Source organism: Cajanus cajan, chromosome 1 (genome assembly GCF_000230855.2).
Source record: "Cajanus cajan strain Asha chromosome 1, NIPB_CcT2T_4, whole genome shotgun sequence".
NCBI classification, from domain to species: domain Eukaryota; kingdom Viridiplantae; phylum Streptophyta; class Magnoliopsida; order Fabales; family Fabaceae; genus Cajanus; species Cajanus cajan.
Window position 1 is genome coordinate 194,153 of NC_138517.1, and position 12,430 is coordinate 206,582.

General features: G+C 27.6%; 2 protein-coding genes across 3 annotated transcripts in view; one reads left to right on the top strand and one right to left on the bottom strand.

Moving 5' to 3' along the window:
- Positions 1-5,089: 5,089 nt before the first annotated feature.
- Positions 5,090-8,205, bottom strand: LOC109804378 (uncharacterized). Of its 2 annotated transcripts, XR_014432732.1 has the most exons (4): positions 6,666-8,205; positions 6,501-6,556; positions 5,741-6,400; positions 5,090-5,352 (listed from the first exon to the last, which is right to left on the bottom strand). XR_014432732.1 is itself a non-coding variant. In XM_020366192.3 (3 exons), exons 1-3 carry the CDS (start codon positions 6,757-6,759, stop codon positions 6,062-6,064), a joined length of 489 nt encoding a protein of 162 aa, XP_020221781.2. In that variant the 5' UTR covers positions 6,760-8,205; the 3' UTR covers positions 5,090-6,061. The 2 variants fall into 2 exon arrangements, 1 of the variants encoding a protein (XP_020221781.2); XM_020366192.3 differs by having other exon boundaries at positions 5,090-6,400.
- LOC109803372 (uncharacterized) overlaps positions 6,128-12,430 on the top strand; it is a 51,243-nt gene continuing 44,940 nt past the window's right edge. The window contains exon 1 of the mRNA XM_083071919.1: positions 6,128-6,146. The gene's annotated coding sequence lies outside the window, so the exon portion shown is untranslated. The remainder of the gene's footprint in view (positions 6,147-12,430) is intronic.

Consider the following 12,430-nt stretch of genomic DNA (forward strand, 5'->3'; position numbering starts at 1 on the left):
TATTCATACAAAGGTTACTAAAGTCACTAACAAATTTAATTAATGTGATTCACAATTTTTTAGTTTAAAATTATATAATTACTAATAATTATATTTTTTTATTATATGTTATTATTTTTTTAAGTATATATTCCATGTTATTCTTTATTTAAATACTACTTATTTTTGAAATTCATTTTGATGCAATATTTTTGATTTGGTATAAATAATGCATTAATATGTTACGTTATACAGTTTTTTTTCTTTCATCATATATTTAAAATTATAAATATATATATATATATATATATATATATATATATATATAATCATATATTAACAATTTATCAAATTGAAAAATAAAATAGTCCATACATCGCATAGGCCACCCACTTAGTTTTATATAAGGTAAAATAGCTTTTATTTATGCAAATATACTTTTTGGAGGTTATATAATTTAATCTTGCAAAATTAATAGAATAAATTTTTTTATAAAAATTTTAAAAGAAATTAGATTGATATAATTCCTCTTTCTAAATCTTTTCTTTCTTGACATTCTTCAAGTTTCTTCAAAGTTTCTAATGGAGAATTCATCTTCAATGATGAAAGACTCTCTTCAAGGAATGACACCTCAAATCTTACCACACTCTTAAGAAGAAGATAATAGAATTGAAAGTAAATCAAAGAGAGTTTTAAGCCTTTAAGAGAGAGAACTCTAGAGAGAAATCTCAACCTTCTTTCATCATTTTTGGTATCAGAGCCTTGGTGCTCTTGAGGTTATGTGTTCTTGTCTCTTTTAATTGTTTCTTTCATGTCTTAATTCCTTTCTTGTCTTTAGTTTATTTTGCATCTTTGAGTTTATATTTGCTATTAGTTCTAGCAAATTTTTAGAGTTAGGTTTCCTTGATGTTTCATTAAAAAAATTGTCTAAACTACTACTTGTTTCCTTAGGTTTCTTGAATCTCTTGTGTTGGTTGAAACTTGTGCCTATTTTTAAGCCTTTAAAACAGAGAAAAATAGAGGTATTAAGTGTTCAAAAGTGTAAGAAAAACAAAAGCAAAGTGTGTCTAAAAAAGTTACCTAAAATTTGTGTGCTAAGTTGGGAGCACTTGTAACACACACACACATACTTGTATACCTCATGTTTGTGCAAAATTGTTTGGCAACCTTTTCATTACTAAAATCAAGACTCATAGGTGTTGAAAAAGGCATTGAAACTCATGTGTTTAAAAGAAAAAGAAAGTGAAAAGAACAAACAAAAGAAAGACAAAAGAAAGAACAAAAGAAAAAGGCAAAAAAGTTGAAATCTAGGGAGGTAGATTTGATTCTATGTCCTAATTAGTAGGACTACCTCTTTGAGCTCACCTTGCCTCCTTAAATTAAAAGTTTTATTTGATTGCTATATTTGCAATCACATTTTCTTGTTTATCCCTCTTATATCTTATTTCTCTAAAATCAAATTAAAACATTGAAAGTATTGTTGTATGACTTTTAAGAAAAACTTAGGTATCATTTGGAAGAGTTTATGAACAACTTATTTATAATTATCTTATTCTATAAGTATTTATGGGAAAAATTTATAAAATATTTTATGAGTAGTCCATTAGATATTTTGAGCTTATTTTAATAAATTGTTTAATATAACTTATTACTTAGTTTATACGATAACTTAATTAAAAATACCTATACTCAAATCATGTCACTCACTAAAATAACTTTATTTTTATTTTTATTTTTATTAAAAATCAATTTTATATTCTCTTTTCATTATTCTCTTCAAGATTTCCATTACTCTTCCAAAAGTTTACATTCCTCTTTATATTTTTTTTTCCCACCATTTTTTCTCTCCCCCTTCCCCAAATCTACATTTTCTTAGAATAAAAAGTCTTCATAACTTTTAGAAAATAGCACACTTTGAAATAATTTTGTTACTAATATTTATATAATAAATTTTTTTAATCATAATTTTATAGAATATATAAAACTGATTTTTAATTTTAGAGTTTATGATTCTTAGTTTTATTTATGGTTATATATATAATTGATTTATCATATTTTATTATTTATTTTTATAAATAAAAATTTGGTGAATGTGACTAGCTTATTATTTTAATATATAATATTATTTTTAAGAATTATTAATTACTTTTAAGAAAATTATTTTATTTCCAATCAAGATTTAAATTATAATTTTTAATTTTTTAAAATGAAACAACATCTTATAGATATTTAAATAATGTTTAACAAACAAAATTCATATCCTTGTAAATGTAGATTAGTTATTAATTATTAATTTTAAAATATTATAAAAATCATGTCCGTAAACTTTAAAAAAAATACATCAAAGCATTTTAAAATTACATAAATAATTAAAAACATATTGAAATGCAACAACTTATTAATTTATGCACTTATACCATAATATAGAAGAGCTTATTAAATGATAAAATCTCATTTATGCAGATATGCCTTTAATATCCTAACTTGATGCATCATCTTTACTTGCCATTTTTACTGCATATTTACCCTAAAAAGTTACACTTTCCCTCCTGTATCACTCTTATTTTTTTAATAATAAAATTCTTCTACCTTTTTCTAGTACTCTTATAGTGTGTTTGGATGAGGAATTTTATAAATTCAAGAAATTTTAAATTTTTGGTATTTGAATTACTTTGATTTTAATTTCTATCATTCTTAAAATATTTTGTTTGGATGAGTCAATTCAAATTTCTTAAATTTTAAATTGTTAGGTTGAATATGATAATTTGATTCCATCATAGTAAAATTGATTTTAAAATTAATTTATATGTTGAGATTTTTAAATTAAATTTTATAAAAATAAATATTAATCCATTTTTAAATATTTAATAATTTTAAAAATTAATATTAGATAATATTTAATTTGAAATTTTAATATAAGATAATATTTAGTAATTTTAAAAATATTTTTGAATATCCAATAATTAAAAGAATGAAGAGATAAGATAAAATATATAGGTAAAATAAGAAAAACAAATATGAGAAATTTCAAATTCTCCCATTATTAAGAGAATTTGAAATTCTACTATTTTAAGGAATTTCACAAATGCTTTGATTTTAAATTCTTTGTAAATTCCTCATCCAAACAAAGCATTTCACCTCCAGAAATTTGAAATTCTTCAAATAAATGAATTACCCTATATAAATTTCTCATCCAAACACACCATTAGCCTTCTTTAGAGGTTATTTAGAAGATTTAATCAGGTTTACAATTTTTGTTGAGTTAACTAAAAAAATATTATAATGATAAAAAACTAAAATATATTATAGATATTAGTAATATAATGAACACATTTTTTTCTTATCTCTTTTTTTGTGAACAACTTTTTTGTAACACTTACTTTTTCTTATTTTCACGATTTTTTTCAAAAATGAAAAAAAAAAAAAAAGAAGGAACTTTACCGTGCAAGAAACAAGGTAGGAAAATGAAGAATATGAACAAATTATAGTAATAGTAAGAAGAACAACTTATGGAAGTTATATTACCTAGCTTTAGAAACAAAGCTCTAGTGACCAAATTATATGAACTCATCATCATTTCTATAATAAAGATCTTATAAATTATATTTAAGATAATTTTAATTAATTAATAGTACTAATTGTATAACAATTACTAGAGTCGATAAAAATTACAATAACATGAACTGAGTGTTGAGTACATTAGTACAATCGTTATAATTTTTATGAATAAAAAATAAATTTAGTGCATAAAATATATATTATTTAAAAAATAGTAAAATAGAAAAAATTTATTTACCAATAAAAACTTTGTTTTGAATTTAATTAGAATACGCAAACGTTATAAAGGTTTTTCATGTTACTTAATTATAAAGTTCTTATATTTATTGGTGGTAAGATTTTTTATTTTTTAATAACTACTTTAAAAATTTATATAAAACAATTTCTAATTGATTATCAGTTTAAAAATATTACATAAAAATTGAACTAATTTTTTAAAATCAAATATATTTTTTATTTTTATTTTAAGCAAAAAAGTATTGGACAAACAAATGGTGAAATGAGGTAAGACGCAGTTGGGATTGGACGGTTTATGGTGAAGAGGAGGATTTTACGATTTATGGTGAAGAGGAGGATTTTGTCGCACATGGCCAAATTGAACATTGCATCCTTTACTGCTGCACACAAAACCAAACCCGCATGGATGATGAAATTTAGAAGGGTTCCTCGTTGAATTTGGTAGGTTTTCACTCTCAAATCTCCAACTTTTACAATACAATTTCATAATAGTTGTTTCTGTTTAATAAATTTAAATTTAATTATTTTGGTTGCGTGTCAAATATGATCATGTGGCTTTGCTGTTTCTGCGATAATTTCCTTTCGTTGTACTATTAATCGTCAACAAATATCAATATATACGAGGGTTGTGACGTGTTGTCCTCGCTTCCAGATCCTTCTTTTAATTCTCTGAATTTTATTATTTGCCTAACAATCTCTTTCGAGCCTCACCTACCACAACTTCAGTTATGCTTTAGCTGTTCATAAAACTCTCCAGAAAAATTATTGTTGTATCCGCTGCTGTGTATCTTCTTTCATTATTCTTTTGCCAAGGTGATGATTTTCTCTGTTTTTTTATTTAATTTTATTTCTTTTCCATAGTTTTTCCTCTTAGTGATTGGTCCTGGGATTTAGATTTGTTTAGGTTAGTGTTTGGGTTCCTACGTGTTTTTACCCTGTGGTGTTTGGTGTCGTTGCATATCTATCTGGATATTAGAAGCATGCTTCATACTCTTTTTAACGGTGAATGAAAGGAAAAAGTATTACCTTTTCAGCTTTCTCGTTTGTGGGTTTTGTTCAATTGTTCGTTGCCCTCGATTGCTTGAATAAGGAAAGAAAATACCAAGTTTTGATGTGAGTTTACAGTGCAAAAAAATAAATGTCCTTTTTTTCCCATCAGAAACGGCGAGATAGATCGTTTGTGGATGAATTCATTGTGTCAACCTTGACAACTGCGATTCTCTAATTTTTTTAATATTTTTCTTTTTTGTGTCAAGGAATAGCAGAACCGAAGGGAGGATGGGAATATTGAGCATGACAATGCTGAAGAAAGAGATGGTGAAAGAAGAAACCCTAAACCCTAAAACCCTGAACCTAAATCATAAACCTAAACCATAAACCCTAAACCATAAACCCTAAAAAATCATAAACCATAAACCCTAAAAATTTCTAAAACCCTAAACCTTAAACATTCAAACAGAATAATTAAACATCCTAACATTATAAAACAACAATTTGAGACATAATAGTTAAACATCTTAAAATTATAAAATAACAATAGTAGGATAAGTTGGAGCAGCAGAGGTGGAGAAGCAGCACCTGACACAGTAGCAATCTGTATTAGTATAAAGTAGAATAATCGTTTATTGATATTAAAACTATCATGTTGATCCAATAACCTGTGGAGTCAAAAAATAGATGAGCATATTTTAAGTCTGAATAGCTAATTTCATCCGGTGATATTTGAGTTGAAATTTTTGTATTAACATATTAGTCTGCATCTCTACACATACATCTAAAGGATATTTTATACTAAGTAGCGATCTTGACTATTTTTATATTGTATAAGCATATTAGTCATTAACTCTACACATACATCTAAAGGATATGTTACAGTAGGTACACACTAAATTAATTTTCTTTAGAACTAGTTGTGAATAATTTTTAAATTGCAAAGGAAATGCGTAACTTGCGTACTTTCACTTACTCTCATTGTTTTCTTCTTTTATGAGAGCTACTTGAAGAGATAGAATGTTGAGAATTTTGTTTACCATCATTTAAAACTCTAAGAGGAAAACTTGTTCTGAATTTTGGTACTTCATTTAATATGGCGATATATCTACCAGATGTTAGGCATAATGTTGGAGCAATAATGTTGGAGCAACTAGTACTGTTGTTCATCACTAATTGATAGAAGCTGCAAATCTTCAACATACTGGACTGATTAAGGCCCTGTATAACCCATCTCCTTCTACAAGTTTTCCATTTCCTAGACATATGATGTGGGAGGAATAATTGTTTACTTCCTCTACTCAATGGGCCTCGATTGTTGCACTGTGAAACTTTTAGTAGATCCAACTTCTTCAATGTAAGCTTCCGAATAGGTTAAAAAGGTATCATTTTCCATTCTTTCAATGTCTTGAAATTTTAAAATGCCTTTGTGGTCAGATAATGGCCCCCCAAACACAAGCTGAATAGATGTCTTAAGGGAACTAGTCTGCATTCCGCTCAACAACAGATCTACTGTATAGATAGTATGATATCTATGCCCAGTTGAAAGTATGTCGGATAATGAAGGTTTATGTCCAGCTCTAGCAAACATGAGTTGTCTAAAAACCTCATTTTCGTCCACATTCATTATGCAGGCCTGCAAAGAAGAAAACAGATTAAATTAGTGAAATAAGTATTACCAAATTACATACAAGCCTAAAATCCAAATTAAAATTGATATACAAGCCTAAGATTACCGCATGAGGATCAAACTTGCTTTCACAATCACTTTCACAATTGTTGTCACTTGTTCCTAAAAGAAAATTTGAAAATTATAATACTTGCAAGAATAGCCAAAGAACATTAATCAGTTTTCCAAGAAAATGAAAGAACATTATGAGTAATTAAATAAATTTTCCAACCTAAATTTGTGCAATGAGTAAGAGTGAAACTTGAGGAAATAGTGGAACTTGGGGAAATAGTAGAACTGGAAGAATTTTCAATTTGATCATCCATAGCGGTACAACACACGTTGTCACCATAAGTAGCAACTGCAACTTCAGAAATCACTAATCAAAATTACTAATTGTACTAACTACAACACTTTGTCACTATTTCCCTAAAGCTACTAACTTCACACATGCATGATTCTGACGGGAGAAAATGAGTTCTTCTAAAACTACTAACTTGACACATACCCCTAAACCCCTAACCCCTAAAGACCCTACACCCTAAAAAACTCTAAACCTCAAACCCCAAACCTAGAGCCATGCCCAAAAACCCTAAACCCCCTAAAAATCCCTAACCCCTAAACCCTCATCCATGAACCCTAAAAATCATAAACCCTAAGCCTCAGAAAACTCTAAGCCCCAAGCCACAAGCCCCAAGTCCAAATAAACCCTACCCTACCCAACTATTACGAAAAGGTTAACCCATTCGTACAAGGCCCAAGAAATTTCTATATCAAACGCCCCATCTTCAGAAGCAGCTTGGTGAAGTCGGAACTCCCCCAATATCAGGAGTAACTTCCCTCTCCGGGTTCGAACTCAAGACACCGGGTTCGTAAACAAGGCTCTGATACCATTGTTACGAAAAGGTTAACTCATTCGTACAAGGCCCAAGAAATTCCTATATCACCAACCCTGAATCCTAAAAAACCTTAAATCCCAAACCCTAAACCCTACAATCAACTTCGGGCTTCGGGCTTTGAGGGGAGCAAAAAATTTCATTCTTGTCCTTCCTTCTACTTAAGGGCAAAGAAGCATGAAGGAATTGATGAGCTAAAGGAGCAAGGAGAAGGTGAAGAACTTTCCTTCGCTTCCAACTCGTTTAAGTCAACTGATGCCATGGATTATCCCCTTGTTTACGAAAATCTGGTATTCAAATCATCCAATTTGAACTACAAACCCCGAAGCCAATGCCCCGACAAACACCAAACCCTAAAAACCCTAACCCTTAAAAGCCCAAAGCACCAAACCCGAAACACCAAGCCCCACACCCGAAAACCCAACCCACTACCCCACATCTAAACCCTCCCCTTCTTCATCTGCTTCTTCAGAACCTCCTCCGCCACCTTCTCGATCTTTCTCTCCGCTTCCCCGGCCTTCCACTCCTCCAACCTCTTCTCCGCGTTGACGTGCCTCACCCTCCGGCCACTTCTGCCCTTCCCGCCATTAAGGCGCAGCAGCAGGCGCACCTAAGGGAACATATGCCGTCCTCCGGGGAGCATTGGATCGCAGATTTGTCGTCATTGAGATGGTGGAAACCGGTGATGAGGCGCTGGTGCTGCGCCGGGATTCCGCTGAGCTCGAAGAGACGACCCTTGATGGAATCTGCGTAGAGGATCGGAGGGGGGAATAGGAGGGTTAGGGTTCTCCCTTCAAAATGCTCCCTGCAAATGCTTCAAGAACAGAAGTTTCTATATTTTGGAAATTTCAACTTACTTATAATTTAAACGAGTAATACTAAATGTTGGTCATTTTTTATAATTTTTAATTTGTATAACATATTATATCAAAAATGAAAATTTTATGTAAATATTTAATTGTGGTCGAATGGCGGTGATATTTATTATATTTATAGTTTATATTATGTATTAAATCATAAACTAATGGTTTATTTTATATATAATGCAATTGTATATTTACTTAGAAAAATTAATTATTTATTACATCATCTTATTTATTAATATAATATAAATAATGTAATTACTTTATTATTTTATTATATAAAAATACAGTTGACATTTATTAAAATATTTTTAACTTTCTATAAAAAGTAAAAATTGTATTTTCATAACATTAATATTCATATTTATTATTTAGACGTGATATTAAATAAAATGTTGTAGTAAGTAAATATTTTTTTAACAAATTATTTTTAAATTTATTTAAAAACTTTAAAATAATAAATAAATCTCTAAAAATATATAGATATAAATTTTTTAAAATATAATACATTTTTATTTATATTATTTATTAATAATGACATCATTTTTCATTAATATTAACATAGAAAATAATACTTATATATGATTTTAATTACATTTTACTAAACTTCTACTATTTAATAAATTTTATATAACTTTTATTTATTTTCATAATTTTATGAAGATTTTAAATTTTTTTATAGCAATTTTGAATATTTTAATCACACCTTATTTTAAAATAGTTTCTAATTTTTAAGATTAATTATGTCTTTTTATTTTAAAATTATATTTAGTTTTCTTTTAACTATTCATTTTCTTTTATTTAAAATCTTCAACTTCATATTCATATATATATATATATATATATATAATATTTACAAAAATAAATTTATTTATTTATTTTAATATTTTTACCCTATAATTAGCTATTGAAACATTAAACTTCACTTAAATTACAAAAAAAACAAAAAAACAAAAAAAAAACTCAAAATTTTCACCATTAACCTAATTTTAATCACATTGCAACAAAACAAATTTGAAATATTTATTAATTATTTCAAATATGTTTAATTGTAGGGTGTGTTTGATAGAGAGGGAAGAAATAGATGAAAAATAGATAGAAGAGAAAAATAGGAGAATGAGAATAAATAAGGAATAAAATAAAAATTTGATTATTTGATTAAAAAGAAATAGGTGATAAATTATATTATATAAATGTTTAATAAGTTAGAAAGAAATATGTCATAAATAAAATATATATAAAAAATAGAAGGAACAATAAATAAATATATATATATATATATATAAATAATAGAATCAAAAATCTTTTGAAATAAAATAAATGAATAGTTAAAAAGCAAATAAATAATTTTAAAAAATTACTTTTGAGAAAGAAAATTAATTACAATCGTGTTTTTAAATTAAAAAATAAAATAATCATATAGAATAAAATTAAATAATTTAATTAAATTAAATTTTAAAGTTTCATTCAAATAAATAAAAATTTTACTTGAATGGAAAAATTTATTTATTTAAAGAAAAGTAAATTTTTGAAAGAAAACATATTTGAATAAATAGTTTATTTATTAAAATAAATAAATGTGTTTTGAAAGAAAATATTTTTGAATAAAAATTGTATTTATTCAAATAAATAAAGATTTTTTCACATTTTGAAATAAAACATATTTAAATTTAAAAAAATACCTTTTATTCAAATTCAAGTAGGAATGTGACATGCATAGTATATATTCAAATACCTTTCTTTTTTATTATTTTAATTATTTATTATAGATATATTGTACATGACAATGAAAGTAATATAATTAATTTTTTTCTTCAAAAACATTAAAAAAAAAAAAATTTGTCCTCACTCATCCAATTAATTGTATATGTTCATCATATCTTAATCTTATAAAAACCACAAAATTGATAAGATATAATTATCTGACTAATATATATATATATATATATATATATATATATATATTTTTTTTTTTTATTTATTTTTTTTTTTTTATTCGTCCCTGGAGTATTCACTGCCGATAGTAGTGACTAATCTCCTCGCTACGTTGGAGGCACCTTAAAGAATGGGATAGCTGGCCCCAAGATTTAACGCGGCTGCGTACACAAGGCAGGATTCGAACCCCGACTTTGCTTAAGCGTGGATCAACCCCTACCGCTGAACCACATGCTTGGGGTTCTATATATATATATATATAGGTGTGTGTTAATCATATGAAAAATGATAAATATAAATTAATTATTTTTATTATAAACTTTAAAAGGTATAATATATACGATATAACATAATGAGCCATGTAGGCATTTTCCTTTATGAACAACCGGAAAGGTTTGTTGCCCTAATGAGGTTGCGCCGCACGACGAAGAGTGCTTCGCGGAGGCGATCAACATTCATTTGTCCGACTTGTTCGAGCTTGTCCATTGATTGAGTTGCTTGTTTCGGCAATGCCTTGGACTCAAACCCAACGGACGAGGTAGAAGGAGTGCAGGTTGATAACGGTGTTGCCTGCCTTCTTTTGTGTTTATTGTAGTTGCTCACGAGTGAAGAAATTTAGTCTCATTTAGTACTTTTGTACAATTCAGATTGGGCCATCTTACAGCCCATAAAATAGTATCACCTTCTAACACCAATTCTTATTATTAGTCTTGTTTCAATAATATGACAATTTCTACGTGATTCAGCTTAACAACTTATTTATTGGTGGATCAGAAATTTGTTACCATTGGATACAATTGAACGATTCAAATCACAGTAGATATTTAAATAATTTATGAATAAAAACTTCATATTAAATTATGTTAAAATTATCCTTCTCATACTTGAAAAGTGAAAATTGTATTTTCATAACACATATCTACTATCTAGATATGACATAAAATAAAATGTTGCAGTAAGTAAATATTTTTAACAAATCACTTTTGATTTTATTTCAAAACTTTTAAAATAATAAATAAATCTCTTTAAAAGTATATACATAATTGAACAACTTTCATAATATGAAAACATGAATATAAATTTTGGTCGACGATTTAGTTGTCAATGCTATTTAGATCACTTTCTTGAAAAGATGGGAAGTAGCAAATTCAAAGATTTTCCTTGACTCACTAAAGCTAAGAGAAATATAAGTCAGACAGAGGTTAATCGATATTTCTTTTAACTCCTAAATCGGTGTCGACAACGGAGAACAATTATCAATTTTTTACAGAGCTTCTAATAGTGGATTATTTATAGTCTACATAGATCGACGATTTTTGATAGACAAAGGTGGACACGGGCCTAGAAAGCACTCCGGCCCATCAACTCCATTTTGTTGACACGCCAATGCTAATGTGACAAATTTTAGGATTTAGGGTTAAGGGTCTAGTCATCAATTGTGAAATTATGAAAAATGAATATTACACATAATTATTAAAGTTTTAAAGAAAAATAAACCAAATTTATCTACAAATATATAGTATCTACAATACAACTGCTTCTATTTTATTCCTCCTCCACTTCACACATTCCTTTCCAGCACATAATAAAGTTTGAGTTGAATTCAGTTGAAACTTCTATACATAACTCTAATCACCAAAGACAATATTTGCCTACAATAAATAAATCACAAAAATTTATTACTAAATTGTTAAAAAAAAAATATAAACAAACAAACCACATATTGCAATTTAAATGTTTCGTTCATAAACTATGTGTGAAGTACAACAGCACAACACAATAACAATCTTTATCAATGACTCTGTTACCCAAAAAACAAAACACTTCAATCAACTAGTGATTGACTAAATTACATAGGTATGTGACAATTTAGTATAGTGTTCTGGGAATAGTTGACTAGTTCATATTCATATTCATATCACATACAATTATGGAATTAAACTAAAAAAAATACACATATAAAATAATATACATAAGTGACATCATGTACCTCAAAGTTGAAATACACAACAACATAGTATCATTGAATATTCAAATCTAATACCAAATAGTCATATTTAAGTTCCCACAAATACACCATAAAATTCAAAACAAACCACACATCATTTATGACTTGCTCATTACCAGAATGCACCTAGGTCTTGAAACGAATAGGTTGTAGCTTTCTTTCATCCACTCCAAGTTGAAACTGCAACACAAGTTCCCAATCTCAAAATCTTGATCCAAACCCAGAAAATGGAAATCAAAAAATAATTGAAAAAGACCCACCTTTTTACCACCAAACAAGATTCTTCAAACTAAAA

Bases quoted from the DNA above. Each gene is read 5' to 3' on its own strand.
- LOC109804378 (XM_020366192.3), bottom strand. From the start codon at position 6,759: ATGGATGATCAAATTGAAAATTCTTCCAGTTCTACTATTTCCCCAAGT. The intron at 6,557-6,665 runs GTTGGAAAATTT...ATTTTCTTTTAG, and splicing joins TACTCATTGCACAAATTTAG to GAACAAGTGACAACAATTGT. The intron at 6,401-6,500 runs GTAATCTTAGGC...TCTTCTTTGCAG, and splicing joins GCAAGTTTGATCCTCATGCG to GCCTGCATAATGAATGTGGA.